Here is a 27,305-nt window from a genome sequence, read left to right as displayed (position 1 = left end):
TATTTGTTCTTAGGGTGTTGAGTTTGCTAAGTTCTTTATAGATTTTGGACACTAGCCCTTTATCTGATATGTCATTTGCAAATATCTTCTCCCATTCTGTCAGTTGTCTTTTGGTTTTGTTAACTGTTTCCTTTGCTGTGCAAAAGCTTTTGATCTTGATAAAATCCCAATAGTTCATTTTTGCCCTTGCTTCCCTTGCCTTTGGCGATGTTCCTAGGAAGATGTTGCTGCGGCTGAGGTCGAAGAGGTTGCTGCCTGTGTTCTCCTCAAGGATTTTGATGGATTCCTTTCTCACATTGAGGTCCTTCATCCAGTTTGAGTCTATTTTCATGTGTGGTGTAAGGAAATGATCCAATTTCATTTTTCTGCATGTGGCTGTCCAATTTTCCCAACACCATTTATTGAAGAGGCTGTCTTTGTTCCATTGGACATTCTTTCCTGCTTTGTCAAAGATTAGTTGACCATAGAGTTGAGGGTCTATTTCTGGGCTCTCTATTCTGTTCCATTGATCTATGTGTCTGTATACACAATGGAATACTATGCAGCCATCAAAAGAAATGAAATCTTGCCATTTGCAATGACGTGGATGGAACTAGAGGGTATCATGCTTAGCGAAATAAGTCAATCGGAGAAAGACAACTATCCTATGATCTCCCTGATATGAGGGAGAGAAGATGCAACATGGGGGGTTAAGGGGTAGGAGAAGAGTAAATGAAACAAGATGGGATTGGGAGGGAGACAAACCATAAGTGACTCTTAATCTCACAAAACAAACTGAGGGTTGATGGGGGGAGGAGGGTTGGGAGAGGGGGGTGGGGTTATGGACATTGGGGAGGGTATGTGCTATGGTGAGTGCTGTGAAATGTGTAAACCTGGCGATTCACAGACCTGTACCCCTGGGGATAAAAGTATATTATATGTTTAAAAAAATAATAATAAAATTTAAATTAAAAAAAATGCCATCTAGTATGTTCCACTGACTATAGATACATACCACATTACTTTAAATAAAGGAAAAATCATAAGTAGCCATAAGGGAGTCATTAGGAGAGTTATTAGGTGAAGTTCTAACTAACTGGTTTCAGAGAACAATACGAGATAGATATTTATTCTAAGGAATTGGTTCACACAATTATGGAGTCTGACAAGTCCCCAGATCTGCAAGTGGCAAGCTGGAGACCCAGGAGAGTTGACAGTTTATTTCCTCCAAAGGTTGGTAGGCTTGAGACCCAGGAGGAGCTGATGTATGAGTCAAAGGCAGGAAAAAAAGCTGAATTGAAGTCCCACCTTGAAGGCAGTCAGATAGCAAGAGTTCTTTCTTACTCAGGAGACGGTCAGCCTTTTTGTTCTATTTGGGATGTCTACTGATTGGGTGAGGCCCACCCACATTAGGGAGAATAATCTGCTTTACTCAGTCTACTGAGTAAACGTTGATCTCATTCAAAAACACCTTCCCAGAAACACCCAGAATAACGTTTAACTCAATATCTGGACACAACTATGGCCTGGTCAAATCAACCCATGAAAGTAATCATCACAGGAAGGCAGACAAGGTAGAAAGTTAGAGGGAGATGTAAGTAATCGTTGCCAAGACAGGCCTGGAAAGTCTCATCTATTGAGACAGTTTATCCAAATGGCAATGAGAGATGGGAGTTCTTTTTTTTTTTTTTTTAAAGATTTTATTTATTTATTTGAGAGAGAGACAGTGAGAGAGAGCATGAGCGAGGAGAAGGTCAGAGGGAGAAGCAGACTCCCCATGGAGCTGGGAGCCCGATGCGGGACTCGATCCCGGGACCCGGGGATCATGACCTGAGCCGAAGGCAGTCCTCCAACCAACTGAGCCACCCAGGCGTCCCAAGAGAGATGGGAGTTCTAACTGAGCTCTGTGGCAGGCAGCACCGAGTGCTGCCATGAATATCGTCTCACTCGTGCCTCTCGGCAATGCTTTGAGCTGTCTTATGGCTGTCCCCATTTTACAAACAAAGAAAACCAGGCACTGAGAGGTATGATGTCATGTCCAAGGTGAAACCATTGTCTAGGAGCAGGGTGAGGTCCAACACGAGGACTTCTAACTCCAGCTCCATGCTTCTTGGGGTCCATCTGGATATTTTATTTCATTTACCTTTTTATTTTTATTTCTTCACTTCTTTTTTTTTAAACAATAAACAGGTTGTGATGGCTTTGAAATTGTTTAAATCAGGTTTTAAAAATAACTAGGAGAGGATTATACTCAATATTATTTCCTAAATGCAGTTTGGGGTCACTGACCTGCTGATCAGGAACTGTTACTGGCAGAATTGTGAAGGGTTCCCCTGCCCAGCTTGTGGTTGTGTGTTCTGAAGCTTAGGTACAATCATGGGGCTGGGAACGAGCACAGTGTGCTGGCATGTACGGCACTCAAAGAGATGAACCTCAGAGCCTTGAAGGCCAGAAAAATGGTCTAAGCCAGTAATGGCAGCTGGATTCAATAGCAGATACTAGCAGGATTATGACCCAGGACAGGTGCTCAGCCCAACAGTGCTATGATCAATTAGTGATGTCTGTTAGTGGCAGCAGATGGGGAACAAGGGAATGTGGGCTGTGCATGTTTTATTCCTGTAAGAGAATGAGACAAGGCAGCCCAGGTGATTAAGTTGTGTACGTGTAGTCACTGGGGTAGGATGAATGTGTAATTTAAGTCCCTCAGATTCTCATGTTTTCCACCACATTTATATATTATTGCTGTTGCTTGCTTATAATTCCCTTTCAGAAAGGTGCTGAGTAGAAAACAACATTTTTCCTTCTTATCCAAAATAGGAGGTAGGAGATACTTAATCTCTGAGGAGAACCCTTCTCCTAATCTAATCTCCACCCACCCATCCATCCATCCATCCATCCCTCCAACCACGCATCCAGTCAACGAGAACCCATGATTAAGAGATGAAAGACACAGCTCCATGCCCTGGAGAAATGTACAGTTAGTTGGAGACTAAGAAAAATACAATGTGAAAATGCTCAAATGAAAATAAATACAGTAGAAGCACAAGGGAGAAAGCAACCCTCCCTTTCCTGCCCTCCCTTTTTCTAGACTCCAAAGACATTCAAACCTGAACTTCCAAAATTTAGGAGTAGGAGCTTGCCTAACAGAGAAGGGAGTTAGAGCTTTCTGGGTGGAGGGTCTCATGAGCGTGACTGAAGCAGCAAATGGGTGAGGGTGAATGGTAGGAGACAAGTGTCCAGGTTCACCCAAAGGTCGCACTCTGTTGTGGAGGACTTGCCCCTGAGGCCAGTGTGTTAATGAGAGCAATCCTGTGGCTGAGTTATAGCAGGAAGAGTGATAATATCAGTAACCTGGAAATGGAGTCAGTGTTGGGCTCCAGAGAGCCACAGAGAGAATGTAGTTTCCCGTATGGCAAGTTGCTGGACCCAAGCGGAGGTGACTATTGAGAACAGGAGGGTTCCTGGCACTGGATAAGATGGTCAGTGTTCAAGGGAGCATGCTCTGGCCCTGCCCAGCCCTCTAGCCCCATTATCAGCACTGGGCTGTGCTATACTATGCTTTTGTGGTCCCTCCACTTAATTGCACCCTCCTTCTCCCTGGTGCTTTCTAAGAATGAATGTATTGTTTCTTCTACCTGGATTTCTGCTCCCCTCTCCATACCCTTTTTTCTCTACCTGGCTAGTGCTTATCCATCCTTGGTCTCTGCTTAGATAGGACCCTTCCAGGCAGCTTTTCTGTCTCTATAGTTTTGGGTTGGGAGGCTTCTTAGGTACTTCAGTGCACCTGGGATTCAGCTAGATATACCACACTTTGCAGCTGTCTGTTTCCATCATGCATCTTGTTAACGAGGTGTTCCCAGAGTCTTGCACATAGGCGGAGGCTGTCCACAGCAAAGGCTCAGCGTCTTCCTAGCAAGAGAGGCTCAGAATCCAAGCCATTTATGCTGGGCCCTCTCTGGAGCTTTCCAACACTCTGCAGAGTCGGGGTAGATTTCTAAATAGTCGGGCTGGACTGGACAGTGCAGAGGGTAAGCTGGGCCAGAATCTGATTGTGAACGGTCTTATATTTATGGCTAAGCAGTCTGGCCTGGCCCAGAGGGTCTTTTGCTCTGCCTGCTAGCCAACCAGTCACCCTGAACAGACAGGCACTAGATTCTAACAGGCTCCAGCCTTTATCCCCAGTTACCATGACAACCAGACTTCACAGTGATGGATGGTATTGATTGACTGACAGACTCCTGATGTCTTGGCTTTGTCCCCATCCCCCCTAAGTCATTTACATACACATGGAACTGAGACACTCTCGACACCATTCTCCTGATCTTGCCCTGATTTTGAATTTCCACCTCTGTCACTGAAACAGCCCCAGTCTTAAAGGAGAAAAAGGTGTGATCATGTCAAAATTACCCCCAGAGCCACACTTAGCCTCTCTCCCATAGGTGACATAATGTGGCATGGAGGAGATGGGCTTTGGACATAGATTTTGGTTCAATCCCGGTTCTATTTACTTATTCTATCATTTTGGGCAAGTGACTTCAACTATTTAAGGCTCTATTTAGTCATCTCAAAAATGGGAAAAATTGTACCTGTTATGAAGAGATGTGTGAATACAAAACAGGATAGCACATGGGAAAGATTTACCTAGCACATAATAGGTACTTATCAAATGTGGGTGTTTTCTCAATCTTCACTTATTCATGGCACACTCCAGAAATGTGGATTTAAAAAATCTGATTTTTGGGATGCCTGGATGTCTCAGTCAGTTACGTGTCTGCCTTTGGCTCAGGTCATGATCTCAGGGTCCTGGGATTGAGCCCTGTATCTGGCTCCCTGCTCAGTGGGGATCCTTCCTCTCGCTCTCCCTCTGCCCCTTCCCCCATTTGTGTGCTTTCTCTCTTTCTGTCAGATAAATAAGTAAAATCTTTAAAAAAAAATCTGTTTTGGCAAACTCCTCAGGCTCCATTGTTCCGTGATTTTCCAGGCTCAGCATCAGGGACCAGCAGCCCAGTCTATGGATGCTGTCGCATTCAGGGCAGTAGTCATAACAGTAATGCTTGACCATTACTGCTGGTTCTGAGCCAGGCACCAACCCAAGCATTGTACACACTACAGCTTAACTCACTTAACCACCACAAACAACCCTATGAGGTAGGTACCACAAAAGCCACCACCTTATGGATGAGAATCCTGTAGAATACAGAGGTTAGACAATTTGCCCAGATAGTAAGTGTGCAGAAGTGAATTTGGCTTAGGCAGTTTCCATCCCAGAGAGACCGAGAATCTCTGCTCTACTGACTCTTGTCATGGCTCCATTAGCCCACCATTTGAATAGATATGTATGGCCAAAATCATCCAGAAGGGCCAGAGTCTCTGAAGATACCTGTTAGTAATCAGGAGGGAAACATGAGACTATAGTCCCAACATTGCCCATTGGGAGCATGGATTCCTTTCTCTGAGCAGCCTTGTACAATGGGGTGATCATGGAACCCGGGGTTGGGGGGGGACCACTGTTCCTGTACCACATGAGGAGTATTTCTGTGCACAGTTAACAACTGCTGTGATGCCTTAAAGCATGTACTATCTTTGGGTGTAACACACCGTACATGAACCCTGACTCTTGGGCCTGTTTGTTATGGCATTTGGGGCAAGCAACTTCACAATAATAGTGAAGATTCATTGAACACTTAATTGTGTCCAACACTGTTTTCTGGGACCCATGTTGGGAAACTATTGCTCCCATTTTACAAATGGGGAAAATAAGGCTCAAGGAGGTTCAGGTAACTCATCCAGTACTACTAGTGAATCAGGTAACTCATCCAGTACTACTAGTGAATGTAAAACCCTGACTCCAGAGTTCACATTCTTAACCACCATAATTACGGCTTTTTCTTAAATAGAGAAATCCTCCTGGCTCCCTAAGACTGTTGTGAGCCTCCAATGAGATAATACAGATGAAAATGCTTTATAAAATATCATCTCCTAATCAAGTGTGAGATATTACAAAGATATGATTTGTATCATTAGCCAAAAAGGAGATCTGTGACTACTGAAACATTTTAGAGGCATTGTCTAGATTGGGTGGAATCAGCCCATCCCTGAGCACTCCTGGGGGCTTATCACACGCCAGGCTCTGTGCCAAGACCTATAAACCCAAGAGGCAATTTTATAAGTTTGTAGGATAATTGGAAGAACAGACCAAGAAACTGACAATTGCTAAGGTCTGCTAAATACTATGCTGGAGGGGAGAAGAGGGATACTGTGGGGGACACACAAGGATTCTGTGGGGACACAGACTTGGGCCCGTGGGAGAGAAGGAAGGCTTTCTAGAACTGAGTGGGAGAGGAAACAGCATATGAAAGGCACAGAGGTACTTACACTGTTATTCTTGGGCGGTTGGGAAGAAGCATGCGTTTTAATGGGTAAACAGCAGCCTAGAGGGAGCAGGTGAAGTTAGCCTACATTTCCAAGCTCAACAATCATCTTTTCCAATGTTATGGCATGAAATAGGCTATATGAGTCTTTCCCTTTTCTTCTGAAGCTGTCTTTGGAGGTAACCAAGGTAGCAAAGCAACAAAGCAAATAGATCACAGCAACCTGAATGACATTTGTTTGTTGCAAAGAGATAAATAATGTATTACACCTACTGCTTTCCACCTGATGCTTTTCATCTGAGGAGTGACAGACTTGTTGCCTTCTGGCACCTCGGAAGTCAAGCTTCCTCATTCCGCCTCTGAGCCACACTGATGAGCCTCTCCAAAGAAGGGTGAGAACATCTCTCACACCTGTAGCACTGCCAAGACCCGGTGGAAAGGAGCAGTAGACACGGTGGCCAGAGACATGTCCTCTAGGTTCCTGGCCTGCCAGTCGGACATCCCAATAGTTCTTCTCAGGTTCAGACTAGAGTGGGAAGGTACCCAAGGGCTCCCAGTACTTGCCCCACTGATTGCCCTCTCCCTCTTTTGTACTCTTGAGTTTAGGTCAGGTTGGCCTTTCTGAGCAGAATCTTGTTGCTAGAGACACAAGACCTCCACATGGTCTCCCTCTGCTCCCAATGTGCCCTCTTTATCTGGCTAATCCCTACTCATCCTTTCAGACTTGCCTCTGATATCCTTCGTCTGACCTCCAAGGAAGGCTCCTCTGACTATGCTGACCTCCTTCACACCTCTCCTCTCACAGGGCAGTATTTGTTCTCTTCCACTTCTTCACACTTGCCTGTGAGCTCACGAAGAGCAAATGCTCTTTCATCCTTATTTCCTAGATGCCTGGCACACATCATTAAGTACTTATCACGCTTGTTTCAAATGTTCTCCATGTGTTCTGGTGTATTCTTAAAGTTTCAGAATCATGGCTTTAGAAGAAACCTTAAGAGACCACAGGTCAACTCTTCAAACTCTTCCACTATGCCCCGTACAAGCAAATAGTTATTCTCTCCTTGGTACCCTCCCAGGATGGGGAGCTCACTGCCTCTATGAAACAATTCAGATTTCCTTGGCCTATGACCATCATGAAGATTTATTTTATGGTGAGCTTAAATCTGTCTTCCTGTAGTTTCTGCCCTCTGGGTCCTAGTTCTTGCCATGCAACCACACAAGTAAGCCTAACTCCTCTTCCTCAAGACAATCCTCTGGAGAGCTGAATCTAGTGCCACAGATCTCTCTTAGAGAGAGAACTTTCCTCTCTTGTTCAGGTGAACATCCCCATCCCCTCAAACATTCCCAAAGGATATAGTTTTGAATTTCTTCACCCTCATGCTACTCTTCCCCGATCATTCCCTACTTGCTTTTTTCAGTCTTTAGTCTTTCTGTGATGAGAACACCTAACATGAGGGCTGCCTGGGTGGCACAGTTGGTTAAGCATCCAAGTCTTCGTTTCAACTCAGGTTGTGATCTCAGGGTCCTGAGATCGAGCCCCCTTAAGGCTTTGTGCTTGGTGGGGCATCTGCTTGAGATTCTCTCTCTCTCTCTCCCTCTGTCCGCTCCCCCTGTTTGCACATGCATTCTCTCTCAAATAAATAAATAATTTTTTGAAAAGAACACTTAACATGACATCTACTCTTTTCACAAATTTTTAAGTGTACAATATAGTTTTCTTAACTATAGAGACAATGTTGGATAGCAGATCTCTAGAACTTACATAATTGAGACCTTATGCCCATTGATTAGCAATTCATTTCCCCTCTCCCACCTCCCACCAACCACCATTCTATACTCTGATAGTTGGACTATTTTATATACCTCCTATAAGTGGAATCATACATATCTGCCCTTCCTTATTTATTTCTTTTAGCACAATGTCTTCAACATTCACGTATGTTGTTGCATATGGCCGGATTTCCTTCTTTTTTAAGTCTAAACAATGTTGAGTGAAAGTCGTCTTTCCTTATTTCCTTCTAAAAATGTGGACTCTAGAACTTAGTATCAGATTCTGGGTTTCCCTAAGCTACACACACACACACACACACACACACACACACACACACACACACAGAGATTATCCCCTCCTTTACTTTATTGATTATAATCTTCCCCTGGTTTTTCACCTGGTTTCATTGTCTTCCTGAGCTGAAAGTTATCCAAAATTCCACAGCCTTTTCTCTTGCTTTCTAAGCTGTGCCCATTCTCTATTGTGTTCATGTGTGGTATTTTCTCCCTAGGGAAGGAAGTTACAGCTTTCCCAACTGAGCGTCATTTTGCTATGCTTGGTCTGTCTATCCTTCCAAACCTTTTGAGGGCTTTTTCAACCCTGATTCTTTACCTGAATGATCCTTGGCTTTTCCTAGTTACCTCTTATGGGTGGATAAGATGAGCCTGCCTGCTGAGTCCATATCCAAGGCATTGACAAAGGCATTGACTGAGACAGGACCGAGGCTGGTGCTCTGGGACAGGCCACCAGAGTTCTCTGTAGAACCATGGTACTCAATATCTGGTCCCAGATGCACTGACAAGGAATCATCTGGGTCATCTGTTTAAATAAAGATTGCTGATGAATCAGAAATACAGCATTAAGACTTATAGAGGTGGGACACAGGAACCTGTATTTTTTACAAGCACTACAGATGATCTCACTGTGTAACCGGGTTTGGGAACCTCAACTGCAGAGTTCACTGAGTTCAAGACCCTGAAACAAATGCCAGTATGACATGGTCCAAGCTGACATCTAAGGAACCCAGCCTTGATGGGGTGGGGTGGAGCCATGGCTAATCGTTGTTTGGTTCTATAAATACACGTAACTTATGAACATGGATTTGAACCATGTAGGCCCTCTTATATGTGGATTTTTTCCAATAAATACAGAACAGTACTGTAAATGTATTTTCTCTTATGATTTTCATAATGCCAGTTTTTCTAGCTTACTTTCCTGTCAGAACATGGTATATAATACATATAATACACAAAATATGTGTTAATCCACTGTTTATGTTAACCATAAGGCCTCCTGTCAATAGTAGGCTATGAGTCATTAAGTTTTGGGGGAGTGAAAAGTTATACTTAGATTTTCAGCCGTGTGGCGGGTCAGCGTCTTGAACCCCGGTGTTGTTCAAAGGTCAGCTGGTATAGTCACTCCACCACTCAGGCCACACACTCATCTGGGCAAGTGCCAAACAATTGCTCCAGACCTTTCTCTGTTCTCTCTCCCCTCTCCCTCCTCTGCTCTTTACTAGATGGATGAAGCAAGGCGTGTGTGGTTCTGTGTCTTGGCTTTCAGTACTAGTTTCACGTCTTGGATTTTGGCATGGCATTTGACCTCCTATGCCCACCCCCCACCAAGCTCACTGGCCTTGGTTTCCCACAGGTCCTCACAGACAGCTCTGATCTATGTCCCACCCCACCCCCCACAGCTTCTGATGCAAGACCCTCTCCTAACCCTCCTATATAGAAACATGCGACTCTTGGGGTGCACCTTAGTTTTTGTTTAGTATGTACCCCAGCCCTGCTAGCTTCTCAAGGACAAGAATTTGCTTATTCAGATTTTCATCATATTTCTATTTAGTTCACAGTGTCTGCAATGCCTAACACAATGTGATGGGGATGGTACCCAGTCAGCGTTCACTCAATTTTTCTGAGAGCAGAATTCTTTAGTTGGATGTGATAGCTGGCATTAATGAAAATATCACAGGCTTCTAAGCAAGATGGACTTGAGTTTGAATCTCAGCTCCACCGTTTCATAGCCGTGTGACCTTATGTAAGATAATTCACCTATATGAACCAAAGGCATCTCATCTAAGAATGAGAAGGGTGTGTCCAAGGATGCTCTCAGCGCTCTCACATCTGAGGATTCTGAAGTTGCAGATCTTCCCTTGCTGGCTGGTACCCAACTTTGGTGTTCTTGGAAGGCAAATCTTTGCACTCAAGCGGTCCTGCTCAAACCTACAGGCTGCGGCAGACCCGCGTGAGCATAAGGGCCCTGGAGGTGCCCTCCAGCAATCCCTCACCCCTGTAATCAGCCTGCCCTGTCACCGTTAGCTGGCAGCCCTCCACCACCATTCCCCTTGTAATCACACTGGCTTCTGCCTGTGAATGCTTTTCCCCACTTTTGTTTATCACCGGCAAAGCATTTTTTAATCAAAACAATTAAATATGCTAAATCTTCCTCAATTAGTAATGCATTAACAATTAAAAGTACTCAAACAGAAGTGGTAGGAGAAGCCTCGGGCTCAGTGCTGAGTGTTGGTGCTCGCAGCCTCACAGCATCCCGCCTCCCAGGTGCTCCCAGCTCAGGAGTGATTCAGAGATGCAGGCGCTGGGGCCCGGGGTGGGGGTGGTGGGTAGTGGCTCAGAGGGGCCTGGAGAAGGACAAATCCAGCCCCTCTCTCCATAAACAGGAAAACTGCAGCCCAGTGTGACCATAGGAGTTTTCTCAACTCATACAGCATGCCTGGGCCCGGGATTTGTTTAGTTCTGCTTTTTAAAACCAGAACATGGGTCCACAGTGAAGGTGTACAACACGATGATTGATATAAGACTACAGTGAAGCTAGTTAACATATCTTCTCACACAGTTCCCTTTTCCGATGTATATGGGACTCTACGCTCTTTACAAGCGGTCAATACTCCCCGTGATATGATGAACTGTCTTCATCAGGCTGCACATCAAATGTCTCTACTTATTCATCTTACAAAACTGCAACTTTGTCCTGTTTGACCAGCAACTCCCCCCACAGCCCCTCACCTCTGCACCCCTGGCAACCGCCTTTCTACTCTTTGCTCCCGTATATTTACTTGGCATTTTTAGAGGCTACATATAAGTGAGATCATGCCATTTTCTCCTTCTTGTGTCTGGTTTACTTCATGCTAGCATGATGTCCTCCAGGTTCATCCATACTCTCGCAAATGGCAGGATCTCTTTTTTTTTTTTAAGGCTGAATAATCATATATATATATCATATATAATAACCATATACACATAATAGTCACATACATACACACATATATGTGTGTGTATACACACACACACACACACACACACACACCATAACCTCTTCATCCATCTATCCAAGTGACTGGAATTTGAATTCAGGATTCCTGACTTCTGACATTTTTTTTCTGTAAGGAGCCTGTGCCACAGGTCTCCTGGTATATATTTATTTGCTCACTTGTTTCATTCATCAATCACTTATTCTGAAAATGGTTACTGAGCGCGTCCTCCACAGGAGACACTGTGCTGCCATGCTGACAAGAAGGTAGTGAATAAGGCACAAATCTTTGACCTCACAGAGTTTGCAATTTGACTAGTAACTTGGTTACTTGATACTTCCTTGAAAATATTAGATCTAATCCATAGCTCAATTGAATAATCGACAAAAATTATTTTTCCCTTGTGGTTGCCATAATAATACAGGGCTGGTAATAATTATTGTATAATTGCAGTTAAAAATACTTCACACCAGTCAGAATGGCAAAAATTAACAAGATAGGAAACAACAAGTGTTGGAGAAGATGTGGAGAAAAGAGAACCCTCTTACACTGTTGGTGGGAATGTAAGCTGGTGCAGCCACTCCAGAAAACAGTGTGGAGGTTCCTCAAAACATTAAAAATAGAATACCCTATGACCCAGCAATTGCACTACTAGGTATTTACCCCAAAGATACAGATGTAGTGATTCCGAAGGGGTACCTATTCAGAGCAACAATGTCCACAATAGCCAAACTCTGGGAGAAGCCGAGATGTTCTTCAACAGATGAATGGGTAAAGAAGATGTGGTATATAGATACATGGAATATCTTTCATCCATCAGAAATGGTGAATACTTAACCAATTACATTGACATGGATGGAACTGGAGGGCATTATGCTGAGCAAAATAAGTAAATCAGAGAAAGACGATTATCATATGGTTTCACCCATGTGTAGAATATAAGAAACAGTGCAGAAGACCATAAGGGAAAGGAGGGAAAACTAGAAGGGAAGAAATCAGAGAGTGAGACAAACCATGGGAGACTCTGAACTATGGGAAACAAACGGAGTTGCCGAAGGGGAGGTGGGTGGGAGATGCAGTAATTGGGTGATGGACATTAAGGAGGGCATGTGATGTGATGAGCACTGGGTGTTGTATGCAACCAATGAATTGTTGAACACTGCATCTGAAACTAATGATGTACTATGTGTTCACTAATTGAATTTAAATTTAAAAAAGTAATGATATTTCAAAAATACAAACCCCAGTTCATAACCTTCAGAAAACCCGAGCTGCAGATAAAGCTGGACTCTGAAGCAATGGTCAGTACCCTGCTCTAGCTGACTTTTCTAGCCTTACCTTGCCAGCCCAGTGAAGGGCTGGAAACCCAGCTCTGTTCACTTACAGAGTGAGGGACTGTGACAAAATGACTTTACTGCTTTGAGAATTATGCTCCTCATCTACAAGATTCAGGTTCCTCCAAGGGCCCCCAGATGTAGACAAATATGGGGACAGCTAATGCAGGACTCAGTTATTATGGGGCCAGAAGGCAGGCAGACTGCCCATGGAGACCCCGTCATCTAACAGCACTCTGGCCTTTCTGGGGTACAAAGAGGACCTGGACAAAAAAGAATTGTGCAAATCTGATTATTCATGCCTGGACAAAACACATTGGTAGCTCTGAGGAAAGAAGGAAGTATTCTGATCCAAATCTGCTTCATGGAGAACATGATATTTGAACTAGAGCTTGAGTAGACCTTGGAAAAACAGTAAAAAGGGAGAAAGGAAGGGGTACTGTATGCAAAATGGTGGAGTAAAGATGGTGCCAATCACAGGCCAGGTTCTGTGCGAGGAGGATATGGAGATGGATGAGGCAGAACCCCTGCCTCAAGGAACCTCAAGGAGAATGTGCAAAGGAAAGGAAACCAACGCTTTTGAGCAACCAGTACGTGCAGCATACATTCCTTCTCATTTCAATAATTATTTGGGTTTGAACATCATACAAGAGAACACTGAAATTGGGTTAAAGGACTGGGATCTCAACCTAGATCTCTTGGACTCCAAAATTGAAGCTAGCTATAACTGCTGTGAGGGAGTTGTTCCATAGTCACTGTCTTTTTTTGTATTTTTGCAGAGTTATCAAAATAGATTTTATTTCTTTTTAATTGTGTTACATTAGTCACCGCACAGTACATCACTAGTGTTTGACATAATGTTCCATAATTCATTGTTTGCATATAACACATAGTGCCCCATGCAATCCATGCCCTCCTTAATACCCATCAGCAGGCTCACCCATCACCACCCCCACCAAAAAACAAAACAAAACAAAACAAAAAACCTCAGTTTGATTCCCGGAGTCCATAGTCTCTCACGCTTCATCTCCTATTAGAAGAAGGGAAAAATGAAGGGAGAGAAATAGGAGTGGGAGATGAACCACATTCACGGTCTTAAAGCGTCTCAGCATTTTGTGTCTCTGTCTCCCTGTTGCAGGTCTTACCATCACAGATATCAAGACATGCTTTGGAGGTTTTGTGGGCATTGGATATGACTATTCAGAACGTTTAAACATTGAAGGGAAGTTATCAGGGGGCGTCTGTGCAAAATTCGGAGGTGGCGATGGGAGTAAGTATTGAGTACTTGGTCTCCCAAAGAGAAGATAGATTTTTCTCGGACATACACTCGGGGCACGGACATGATTTTCCCCCTCAGCTGATTCCATTTCACTCAATGGTTGTGCTGTCTAGGTACTAAATACCCCAAACCAGTGACTGATTGTGGCTTTATTTTGAATGCACCGTGGGCTAAGGTCATCTTAGAAAGATGTGATTTTAGAAAGTGCCCCCTTCTAGATTTTGAGCACTAGATAAAGATCAAAGAAAGAACTGGGATAAAAGGAATGTGTAGATAGCACCTGGGTAGTTGACTATTGAGATAAAGGCCTCTCAGTTTATAGTCCAGAGGGAGGAGACAAGTCTTCTGAGAGAGAAGCACATAGTTACCAAATCAAGGAACAATTATTAGAGAAAGACTGCACACAGATATTTTGTGGCATTTCCTGAGCAAGTTAGTGTGAGTACTTATGCATGCATTCATTCATCAAATGTACAGGGTGTTTTTCTTTTCAAGTGGGCGCTACCGAGGGTACAGGGTACAGTTTATAATATAGTGGATGAAGTAGACATAAAACAGGTTCAAGCTACTCCCATTGTATTAGACTACTCATGCCCCAGGGCCTTAAGTTAAATGATTTCTTTTCTGTGACGTCCTTCCCTCCTCTCTCCATTTACCTGCAAAAATTCATTCACTTTTCTAGACAACTCACCTTTCACCCTGACCACCTTCCTTCCTCTACTGTAAATCTTTCCCCATGCCCCTTCTGAGCCCCACAAAGATACCTGTTGCCGCACCTCTGATAATCATTATTTTTTGTTAGCACCAATGATATTTAATTGAGCCTAGTAGACAGGTAGTAAGCACCGGGCATATGAATGAATAAATGCCTGCATGAATGAATCCTCCACATTCCCATCCTCTCCCTCTGCCATGCTTGTCAGGGCTGGGCTTTCATCCCAGTATCTGCTCTAACTCAGAGGATGGGTCTATTTCTAGGCTCTGGTCCCTCTCTTCTGCTTTGCCCTGAGTTAACTGAGCAAGGGAGAGGTGTGGGAGCTCTAAGAGGAGTACAGGAACTCTGTCCCAGATCTCATTAGTGGGACTTGCCAACCAGTCCTTTGGCTTTTTGGAAAATGAACTAATGCAGTTATCTTCTTTGATGGCAGAAAACAACTTGACGGCCATGGGTGTGGAAGACATCATTTCTCGGGTGCGAGGTGGCAGTTCTGGCTGGGGCGGTGGCTTATCTGAAAACAGTAGCACCATTACATATCGTTCCTGGGGGAGGTCATTAAAGTATAATCCTGTTGTTATTGATTTTGAGGTAAGTCTTTTCGCACTTGAAGAAACTCTACGTCCATGAGAAATGAAAGTGAAGCAGACCAGATCATTTCATATTTCTTATTATGAGCCCATCAAAGAACAAGATTAAATGTAACGGCACAGTGATCTGGTGGCCTTCCCCACGCCTGACTATAGGGAGTGCGTGACTTCAAACCCCGGGGCCACAGGACCACTGGGAGCAGAAGCTTAATATCTGGGCAGAGCCTAGTTTTACACCAGTAGGCCCAGAATTTCTCCAGGATTAGGCCACATGAAAAAAATAGGAACTTGTATTTATACAGAAAAGACTTTAAAATTACATTTGTTTAAGTAGGGGTTCACAAACTTTTTCTGTAAAGGAGGTGATAATAAATATTTTTGGCTTTGTGGGCCACATACAATCTCTGTCATACAAATTCCCCTCCTTCTTTTTTTACAAACTTTTACAAATGAAATAACCATTCTTAGCTCAAAGGCCATACAAGAATGAGCTGTGCTCCCCAGCTGTATTTGCTGTCTTTGCTCTAAGGGATCCCATCTCCTCATCACAATGAACCTCTGGTCCAGATGTGAGTCTTCCCATGGAAAGGATTAGGGACCTGAGGCTTTAAGACACCAGTGAGCCATTTATAGTCACAGGGCTCATGTGTAGCTGCCTGGATTTCAGACCTTCAGACCTCACAATCTGTTCTCACACCCCTCTACCCTAGCACCCTCCTTAAAGCCATGGTTCTCAACCATGCGGGGGGGTACTTCACTCCCCAGGGGAAATATGGCATCATCTGGAGAGGATCTTGGTTGTCACAGCTAGGAAGGTGCTATTGGCATCTACTGAGTAGAGACCAGGGGTGATGCTAAACATCTCTCAACACACAGGACAGTCCCTACAACAAAGAAATGTCTGGCCCCAAACATCAATAGTGCTAAAGTTGAGAAACCCTGCCTTAAATCCCTAACTTCACAAAGGCAGTGAGATTGTACTCAAAGTGGAAAGGAAACGGACTCTTCCACCAGTTGTCAAACTATTTCTGTTCATAGGCAAGGGTAGTCCATTAAGGAAAGAATTGTACTTTGGGGCTTTAAAACAAAATATTATTGTTTTCTTGCCCATTTTCTCTTGACTCTTGTCCATTTTCTGAGTATATTTAAAATCCCAGGTATAGATACATTCCTCTTCTTAAAATATATACCAACAGTTGAACCTAAAAGTCTGTAATAATACCCTGCTCTCCATGAAGAAAGAGGTCAGATGGATTAACCCTGATTTCATTTCTTCTCCAATAAGTAAGGGACTATTTTCACACACCTGTAATTCACAAAGGGTCTGAAAATTGCTATCATCAAGCTATTAGTCATTTGGGCAAAAAGTGTAAAATTGATAAAAGGGGCAATATATAAACTTTCATGGGCAAGAGGTGAATTCTGTGTTTACCTTGAGCAAAGCCTCCAAGGGGAAGTCTGCTATTAATGATTTGGAGAAGCCCAAATATTGTCTTTGGGGAAAAGGACCTACATTTGGGATGAGAAAGACATAATTTGGATCATGGCTCACCACCTTTTCAGTGTATAACCTTGGACAAGTTACTTTATTTTCTGAGCCCTAGTTCCCTGCTCTACAACATGGGGATAATAAAATGTTACATCACAAGGTTAGGGAAAGAGTAGTGGGTACTTAGTGAGTGTCAGTTGAAGAGATACGTTGATGGAAGCTAAGGAAGCTAGACAGATACCATAGCCGGTAAATGGCAGAGCCCAACTTGAGCTGTGTCCAATAGATTCTAATACCCATGGTCTCTTCACATCACAGGCTGCCCCCTGAACAGTTTGGATTTGATGCATTAAGGTGGTGACAGATTACAGAGCAGGAAGGTGACACAGCTCGAGCTGTGTTTTTAAAAAAGGATGCTTACAGATATATGAAGGATGCATTGAAGGGCTGAGGGGAGAGAAAGAGACAGACAGACAGACAATGGGCAAGGAGTCCAGCCAGGGTTATTCGGAACCTGACGCTCAGAGTGGAGACAATGGCTTACTCACTTGCATGTCCCTTTAGCTTAGCAGTACTGGGTTTTGGCAGGTCCTTAGACTGAGTGAATATGGGAATCATGTTATGTTATGATGTTGTGCTATGTTATATATTATTATGTGTTAGGTTATATTGAGTTGCTCATATCATACCACGTGCCTTCTCTGAATCTGTGTTCCTATCTATAAAATGGGAACAAAACCATGGCCAATATCTTTTCAAACTCTAAGATTCTTTTTCTCCACCCTTCCTCCCTCCTTTAAGTTCCTACCTGCCCTTCCTAAGGAATGCTTCCTTCCCACTTCCTGTGGGTTCTGGGAGTGAGGAGTAAGAGGCAGGGAACTGAGTGCTGAGCCCTACTGGAAGGTCACAGGGAAGTTGCCCAATGGTCCTACCTTCCCTGGAGTTAAGAGTTATCTGTAACGAGGGTCAGAGGGCAGCACATCCTGCACTAACTTCCTAATAATGGGGCCAAATTTTCTGAGCTTCCAGTAAGTGGTCATCTGCCCTTGGCTAGCAGCCCAGCCAGTTCTGAAATGACATGGCTGGCAACCTCTGCTGCAACCTGAGACCACAAGCCAAGGTCACAGGTCTTTCTGTACGCATTTCCAGGAACCACTCAAGGCTAGTGCCATGTGCCCTCTACTGACTCTTGATTCCAGAGAAGAGAGATTGCCCAAGTGTGGCTCAGTCTTATCTCTGAATTGCCCTGTGACCTTGGCAAATCACTCCCATCTCAGGATTTTGGGTTGCTGTCCTATAAAAATGAGGAATCAGTAAAGGAGCTTTCACTGTATGACTGTGAGTTAAAATATATAGCCTTAAAAGCATGCCGAAGACAACCCTATGAAGGATTTCGTCTTTACCCCCCCATCATCACATCTAACGAATAAAAATGGTGCTTTACTTTATATTGTTCTTCCCTTCCGCAATGGTTTCTCATTCACTACTTCTTTAGCTCCTCATAAGAATTCAAGGAAGTATTGTTATTGTTATTGTTCCCATCTTATAGAAAATGAGGCCGAGGTTTAGAGATAGATAAGAAAGACCACATAACTAGGATGGGATCAGCATTTTTTAAACTTTTACTCTGTGATAGTAAAAGTAAGGCAAGAGGATTGTTCTCATTTTAGAGACAAAGAAGGCAGGCTCCCATGTAACCAGACAGATCGCATAGCTGGGACTCATAGGGCTGAGATTTGAAGCCGGATTTTCTGGTTCCAGATTCATGGCTCTCTACCACATTTACTGTTTCCCAATCTGGGATCGATTTCGCCCCACAGGGGACAGGTGGCAATGTCAGGAGACAGTTTCTGTTTTCACAATCGGAAGTTATTACCAGAATCTAGTGGGTAGAGGCCTGGGATATTTCTAAACATCCTACGATGCTTGGGACTGCCCTCCCTCACCATCAAAGAATTATCCAGCCAGCCGGAAATGCAGTTCTGCTGAGGTTGGGAAACCCTGGGTTATAGTCATTCCTGGAACGGGGAGGTGGTGGCCTCAAATGCAAATGATCCCCTCCCCCCACACCTCTCCAAGCTGATACCAATAGGAGAAGTGTTCAGCACTGCTCCCACAGCTACCTATCAAGGACTTTAATAATTCTTGCATTGAAGGTTAGCAATCAAGGAAAAAAAACACATAAATACACATAATCCTTTACCCTCTCTCTGCCTCCTAAAAGTGCGGGAGGGGGCTGAAGAGTTGGCATAGATTGCTGCAGAGCTTTCTTCCTCTGGGATTGGGGAACCACAGCTTTCAGAGCTAAGCAGACTCATGTCCAGAGCAGCTCTTACACTTAATTATGTGATCCTGAGCAAGTCACTCAAACACTCGGAGTCTCTGGAGTTAGGTGGCAGTGAGGATCCAATGCAGTGGGGTAGAGCTGAGTGTCTAGTTCGGTGCCTGGCATGTAGCAGGCCTTCCAGAGGCTTGATGGCCAGCACCTGGGCTCTGGGAAGCTGGAGGCCCAGGGAGAGGCTCTCTGTTCTTTTCACACCCACAGATGCAGCCCATCCATGAGGTACTGAGGCACACTACCCTGGGGCCCCTGGAGACCAAACGCCGGAACCTGCAGCTGGCTTTGGACCAGTACCTGATGGAATTCAACGCCTGCCGCTGTGGGCCCTGCTTCAATAACGGGGAGCCCATCCTCCAGGGCACCAGCTGCAAGTGCCTGTGCCCCACGGGTCGCAAGGGCTCTGCCTGTGAGAAAATGGAGCAAAAGGGTAAGGCCCATGCATCCTTACTCAGTTGCAAACCTGGCCCAGCTCAGGGGGACCAGCACAGAAAAGACCTTGGGGTTCCCAGCCTCTTTTTTCCATGACCTCTTGCTTTATGGCTGACTCCTCCTCCCCTCTTTAATGGTTCTTCTGCTTTCTTTCTGCTATTAAGACCCTCTCTCAGATGAGATCTGTTGTTTGCCAAGGTGTGTATGGACAGTAGGATTCATTTCTGGAGGGATAGATTAGTTTCCTAGGGTTGCTGTAACAAATTACCACAGATTGTGTGGCTTGAAGCAACAGAAATTTATTGTCTGAAACTTCTGGGAGTTAGAAGTCCAAACTTCAGGTATACTGGCTGCTTTCCTTCAGGGGCTCTGAAGATACTTCTATTCTAGGCTTGTCTCCTAGCTTCTGGTGTTTGTTGGCCATCCCTGGCAGGACTTGGCTTGTAGATGTGCCATCTCAATCTCTGCCCCATCTTCACACGGTCTTCTCCACTATCCATCTGTGTTTTCTCTTCTTATAAAAAAGCAAGTCATTGGATTAGGACCCACCCTACTCCATCATGACCTCATTTTAAGATGATATAAACTGCAAAGGCCCTATTTCCAAATAAGGTCACATTTACAGGGGATGGGTGTTTGGACTTGAACCTACCTTTGGGGGCACACAATCCAACTCATGACAAGAGTTAAATAGTTGGCATTAAAGTACTCAGAACTATGGCCAAAACTCAAAAGGGCTTGAGCAAGTCGGGTTTCAAAGTACTGTGGTATAGCATGAACTGACTGGTCCCAGGGAGGAAAGCCCTCAAATAAGGATTAGGAATTCATATCCTTCACAGATGAGCAAGTCTGAGGACTTAGATGTGTGTCCCAACCACTTCACTAACTTCCTGTGAGACACCGGTAAACCATTTCTTTTTTCTGGGGCTCATCTCACTCATTTAAATTTCCTTGGAGCTTCAAGAATCTCTACTCCAAGAATTTAGCTCAAATCCCTAAGCTTTCAATTTTCTGCACATACAAAGCTACCTATGTCGTGCATGGAATGATGACAAAAACACATGGGTTGCCCAACTAATACATAGACCCATCTCCACTGGCAAGTGCAATGAAGATAATGTAAAGGGAAAAAAAAAAGAAAGTCTGGATAGGTATATTTAAGGTACTACTCTTAGGTCCATAAAAGAAACTGTTGATGTCCATAGTAGATGGGGTGGGAGCCTTGTTTTAAAATGAGGCGATGATGGGTTATAATTTCCTCACTGGGGGCGTAGTTCTCAATGGGAAGCAAGATGGCAGAGCTCTGTTGGCAGATAGGCTTTTGAATACCAATGTTACCAACTTTCATCCCAGAATTCACTGAAAAGTGGGGATAGTATCAGCACCTTCCTCACAGGCTGTGTTGATGTGGCATTAACACACGTGGCAGGCTCTATTATAATATGTAACAGGAAGAGATCACTCCACCAAGAGAGGGTCTATCTTGGTTTGGTGCCTTGCCTAAAACCCTCCTTTGCTGGTTGAAGGGATTAATTAATTAAATCCCAAAGAACTGCCTTGTATCTTGTAGGAGCAATTCTGAGAACGGTGAGCCAAGATGGTGAGTGAATCCCAGGGTCCTTATGAAGGAGGGTGCAGAGAAAAAAAACAAGTAGGCTCATTACTAGGGCAAAGACTGGCACAGTATCCTCATGGAAACTGAATAAAGGCACTGCATAATGGATGGGTAAATGGGGAAGAAACAAAGAAACTTCTTAGGACTGAGAGATACCAGTTCCTGGGTCCTGGGATTTCTTGACTTTTCAGGCAAAGTGTGGGCTGGGTTTCAGCCTTCATTCTCCCCATTGGCCAGGAAGCTTTTCCAGAGGGACCACAGGTCAGTGAACAGAAAGAATAACATCCTTATTCTGAGCCAGCACTATCTCAACACTCCCTGTGCATAAACTCATATCTTCCCTCAAAAATGTATAAGTACCATTATTAGCCCCAATTCACAGATGAGAAGTTGGGGTAGGAGGAAGGAAACATACTTTGCTCAAAGCCATCCAGCTGGCGACTGTCATAGGCAGGATTTGGACCCAGGGGGTTGGACGCATGCCAGGACCAAAGCTCTTATCTTATATTCTACTGATGTACATCATAAGAGTCGGGAAGTTTCAGAGATGGGGGCAGAGGGCCTGAGATGATTGCATTGACTATTATTTTTGGGAGAGGGAAGGGAAGCTATGTCCTAGAACATGGTTATCAGTCTATCCTGACTCAAAGAGTCCTGCCTAACTAATTACAGTTACGGCATGGGCCCGTAGTCCCAGTGACTTGCTTGGATTCCTAGGATCCCTGTCTGAGACCACAGAGATAGAAAGGAATAGGAAATGTGGGTTACCTAATTATGCCTCTTCAATGGTCCAGTGCTGGGCTCAGTTGTGGCCATGCTGAGTCATATGTAGACACAATGGGAAGGGGGACAGGATGCCAAAGATCTGGGAGTGATGGCAGGGCACAGAGGATGGGTCCTCCTCCTCACAGCCCATTTCTCCTGCAAGACTACTTTCAGTCAATTGCAGGCAGCACACAGGTATCCCATCAACCTTGTTACAAGCACCGTGTGGACATCAGGTAGCCTCGGGGACACCAGACTGAAGTTCAGCCTGACAAAGATTAATTTGGTAAGGAAATCTAAGACTGGGAAGCCAGCTACTGTGGACACCACTGACATCGGTCCCTAAGGATTTACCCTGCAAACCTTTGCTTATGGGGACCAAGTCATGGAAGTGAGAAAAATAGAGATGTAGACTTCTGCTGTGGCTGTCTCACCAGGGAGTATAATTACAGAGCTGGAAGGGACCTGAAGATAATCTAATCCAGTGATATTCACACTGGGATCTGAGGAAACTGCAGTCTTAGGGGCTGCCCCAGGGGAGCAGAGCAAACCTGACAGACACCACAGCTTCAAATAAAACAGCCTGACTTTCATCTGGCTGCCATATTGGGGCTCATATGAGATTTCATTTATGGGGCAGGTGGGGGGTGGTATGGGGGAGAAATAGTAATGAAAAAAATGATGGAAAAACCCCACCAGATTAGTTCAGCTGTTTCATTTACAGAAGTGAAAACTCAGGTTGAGAGAGGGTCTTCCCTAAGGCACAGAGCCAGTAGGAGGCAGCAGCTCCAGGCCAGGGGGGTGCACGAGCTGGATTTCCAGAGGCAACCCATGATCAGTGCCTATGTTCTCATGCTCTATGCAGAGCCTCTGTCACCCACTGTGGCCCCACCATCAGAACTGGAGGGGGACTGCTTTGCCAACTCTCACAAAAGCCCAGCAAGCCTCTCCACTGGGCTGTCAGGCTAGCCCTTGTCTGTGAACCCCTGGCCGGGTGGTGGTCCCTGCTCTTCACACCCTCCAGTGGTTCTGTGCCATTCTTCTGAAGGAGCGCGCCTTCCCGGCTCACTCGCCTATCTTCCATCGAACCACTCTCAGTGGCCTCTTCTCACTCTATCCAGAGTTTCAAATTAAGCGCAAGGCAGCGAGCACAGAGGTCTGGGCTGGCTGCACCAGGCCTCTCCCCAAGAAGAGATTGCCGACCACTCCAGGGCAATGGGATGGGCTGCCCTCCTCATAGTCCCAGCTGCTTCTTGTAGGCTAACCTCCTCCTCCCCTGGGAAATTATCTGTGCAGGAGCCAAGGCAGATGGTCGCTGGAGCTGCTGGAGCTCCTGGTCTGCCTGCAGAGCAGGCACCCAGGAGAGGAGGAGAGAGTGCGACAACCCTGCACCCCAGAATGGAGGCGCTTCGTGTCCGGGGGGGAAAGTGCAGACCCGGGCTTGCTGAGGGCCTCTGCGCACCGATGCCGTTGATGTCACCCCCTGCACCGACTGCTGGATAAAGACTCTCTTCAGCTGAGGGAAAATGCAAATCGACATGAACTTTATCTCTGTTCTGCCAACTCCTGAGCCCAGGACCAGCCCGCACCATCTACAAGCCACTAACCGTCCTATTACTCTAGTCATTAGACAACTGGGTGCTGGGGGTTAACTAGGGGCTGGGTCCTGCTCACGGCACTTCAGATGATCCAGAAAACCAAAACACCAAGGGAGAAATCTCAATCCATGCCTTAGAGGGATTTATGGGACGTTAAAGGTATGAGGCCAGCAGGTGCGGTTGAAATCGTCAATGGCCAATAAAACAAAGTATGATGAGAATTGTTTCAGTTCTTTGAGTACAATATTTGTTCATTCGTAGAACCATTCCTAGTTGACAGAATAAGCAAGCACACTAAAATAATGAGAAAAAAAATGAAGACTGACTTGAGTGTCTTCAATTTTCCTTCACCCGGATTCAACAGTATTTTCCTTTATTCTCTCACTTAATCTCTCTTGGTTAAGTTCTTACCACAAATAACAGATTCCCCTCAGTTATCATCTCACGGCACACTACCCTCTTCCTTCATTGCATTTTTTCACACTTAATAATTCTATACTGACTGCCATTATGCCCTGTTACTATCTATGACTTTTCTCCCCTGGGACGGTAATCATGAGAGATCAGCTTTGTTTGCTGTAGCGCTGTATCTGGAGAGGCCAGCCCTGTGCCTTGAATTGGGAGGGACCTAAAAAGCATCCCTGGATGAAGTGAGGGGCTGAACTCAAGAGTCAGTTCAAACATGTGGTCCAAATGGGTCAGCTCCCGAGACTGGAGCATGGATCCAGAAGGGCCAACCAATGCTTATCAGTGTACTTTCCCTGTCACCTATGGGAAAGCCAGTAGCACCAGCCTGCCTTGGTATCCCCACAGCACTCCAGTCATGCCTCAAATAGAGAACGAGTTGTGTTTCACTGACGTTTCTGTTTACCTCTAAGTTTCTCCTATAGGTTGGGAGCTCCTTGGTGGTGGACTCTGCATTTCCAACAGACAAAAAAAAAAAAAAAAAAAAAATCTGTTGATTGATATATATTGGTGTTCCCTGTCTTCCCAGACTCCTCAGTCTTTTTATGGTAATCATAAGACATAAAGATATGAAACAACGAGAAGGGGTTTTAGGGACACAGGGAATTAATTGCTGAGTTAATGCCAAAGTAAGTGTCAAAGGACGCCAGGTGGGAGAGAATTTTACTTTCCTTGTGTGTGTGCATTTCATATATGGAATGGGGCTTGATCCAGACCTTGAAGGTTTTTAAACTAGGCAAAGAAGGAGGAGGACTTTAAGACAGAAATTCAGCACGTAACAAAATTTGAAGGTGAGAAAGAACCTTGGAGGGGGGACGTGCAGGTGCACGTTTTAGGAATGGAGAGTGGGGAAGAAGGTGAAAGTAAATATGTCATATAAAACAGCACAGTGCCTGTGGCACGTGGAATTATTAGCATCACCCTTATTATTACTATTGTAACTATTATTAATTAAAACATAGTTTGTAAGTTTCATTTCTGAACTCATTAGATCTTCCATCTGAAAGAAGAAGACTCCTTTACTCCTTCTCATTCTGTCATTAATTTGCTTTTTCTTTAAAAGTTAATTTACATATGTAATTAATTTCCATTCATTATTCACTAGGGAGTGGTAGTTACATGCTAGTAACTGGAGGAGGTCGAGTGCACAATTTACAGAGGACATTGAAGCTCGGTCTTCATGAAAGCAGTAGTTCTCAAACTCATCTGCACAGTAGAATTGGGTGGGGAGTTTTATTTATTTATTTTTATTTTATTTTTTCAAGATTTTATTTATTTGACAGACAGATCATAAGTAGGCAGAGAGGCAGGCAGGTGTGGGGGGTAGCAGACTCCCCGCTGAGCAAAGAGCCCGATGCAGGGCCCAATCCCAGGACCCTGAGATCATGACCTGAGCCAAAGGCAGAGGCTTAACCCACTTAGCCACCCGGGTTCCCCTGGGCAGGGAGTTTTAAAAAACCTTGATGTCCAGAGGCTGTACCCCAGACCCATGAAGTCCAAATGTCTGGAGGTACAAGCCAGATATTAGGAGCTTTAAAGCTGTTATCAACTATACTTCAATAAAACAAGAAGAATGGGCGCCTGGGTGGCTCAGTTGGTTAAGCCGCTGCCTTTGGCATGGGTCATGATCCCAGGGTCCTGGGAGTGAGTCCCACATTGGGCTCCTTTCTCAGTGGGAAGTCGGCTTCTCCCTCTGCCTGGCACTCTGCCTGCTTGTGCTCTTTCTCTCTATGGCAAATAAATAAATAAATAAATAAATCTATCTTTAAAAATAAATAAATAAAACAAGAAGAAAGCAGCCAAAGCAGAGAACCCTTGAGCACGGGGAGTCATCACGTGTTCATGGGAACAAGCGTGTGACAAAACAAAAGGGCAGGGGCAAGGAAGGTATTTCAGGGATAAAGCTAGTCATGGATAAGGAAGATGCGGTCCATATACACTATGGAGTATTATGCCTCCATCAGAAAGGATGAATACCCAACTTTTGTAGCAACATGGACAGGACTGGAAGAGATTATGCTGAGTGAAATCAGTCAAGCAGAGAGAGTCAATTATCATATGGTTTCACTTATTTGTGGAGCATAACAAATAGCATGGAGGACAAGGGGAGTTAGAGAGGAGAAGGGAGTTGGGGGAATTGGAAGGGGAGGTGAACCATGAGAGACTATGGACTCTGAAAAACAATCTGAGGGTTTTGAAGGGGTGGGGGGTGGGAGGTTGGGGGAACCAGGTGGTGGGTATTAGAGAGGGCACGGATTGCATGGAGCACTGGGTGTGGTGCAAAAACAATGAATACTGTTACACTGAAAAGAAATAAAAAATTTAAAAAAAAAAGCTAGTCATCTAGGTGGGAGATGAGAATTTTGGGGTTAAGCAACTACTTGGATCACCTATAAGCCCCAACCACCACCCAAGCCATGCAGTTGTCTTCCTGTCACCAGAGCCAGGGAAACAACACCAGCATCTGCCCCGCTCCTCCAACGATGCTGCCTCCCCAGCAGTTTCAGAAATCACAATATAGTGGCAGGGACAGTTTCAGAAGCAGCAACCCTTCTCCAGATCAGTGCCCTTCCTTCTTCGAGTACGCCTGGCTCTCTTGCCAAGCAAAGGCATAAAGCTCATCAAACATATTCTCCCTCAGGTCCTTTCAGGAGACCTATAATCTAGGGCTTTGTAGGTAGTGGGTGTAAAACACAGCTTAAAGATATAATCTTCAGCTTGACAAGGTGTCTTTCGGAAAGTAAATTAACTACAGAAGGGAAAGCAATTAAGGAGAGGCTGTTTTGCTTTTTTTCTTCTTTGAGATAGAGGAAGATCTAAAGAGTTCACTCAATGAATCTCTTCTGAACTCTATTTGCCTTTAGGGTGAAGAGAATGGACACAGAGAAAGGGCAGGCTTCAAAAACCGCACTACAGAAATGAGAGATGGCAGAACGAAGCTCTTGGGGGTCGTGACAGGAAGGGGCTGTGATGCTGATTAGCGGAAGGACACCTCTCTTCCACAAAGGCAATGGGGACTGCTTCCCCTTCACTTGGGAAATGGGCAAAGCCCCTTGGGGAGCTTCTGTGCCAGGTGCCAGAGACAGAGATGAGTCAGACATGGTTCTGACCCTATGAGAATGTGGGGGCTGGGGATGGCAAGAGGTCCCATGCCAGCAGGAACTCTGGAGGGTGGCTACCCCAGCTTGGGGAGCAGGGAGAACAGCCCAGAGGAGGAGAGGATGGACTGGCGTCTAGGAAATGAATGGGAGTTAGACAAAGAAGGAAAGGCAGAGAAGGGGCAGGACACCGCA

At 44.8% G+C, this 27,305-nt stretch overlaps 1 protein-coding gene across 1 annotated transcript in view; it reads left to right on the top strand.

Moving 5' to 3' along the window:
* The window catches only part of C8A (complement C8 alpha chain), a 64,596-nt gene extending 40,828 nt beyond the window's left edge, over positions 1–23,768 (top strand). The window contains exons 8-11 of the mRNA XM_047728432.1: positions 13,865–13,996; positions 15,154–15,311; positions 19,345–19,567; positions 23,246–23,768. Coding sequence (XP_047584388.1) covers positions 13,865–13,996; positions 15,154–15,311; positions 19,345–19,567; positions 23,246–23,397 — 665 coding nt within the window. The 3' untranslated portion in view covers positions 23,398–23,768. The remainder of the gene's footprint in view (positions 1–13,864; positions 13,997–15,153; positions 15,312–19,344; positions 19,568–23,245) is intronic.
* The last annotated feature ends 3,537 nt before the right edge of the window (positions 23,769–27,305 follow it).

Source organism: Lutra lutra, chromosome 4 (genome assembly GCF_902655055.1).
Source record: "Lutra lutra chromosome 4, mLutLut1.2, whole genome shotgun sequence".
Lineage (NCBI taxonomy): Eukaryota > Metazoa > Chordata > Mammalia > Carnivora > Mustelidae > Lutra > Lutra lutra.
The sequence above is the reverse complement of the archived record's forward strand: the minus strand, read 5'-3'. Positions and strand labels throughout refer to the sequence as shown.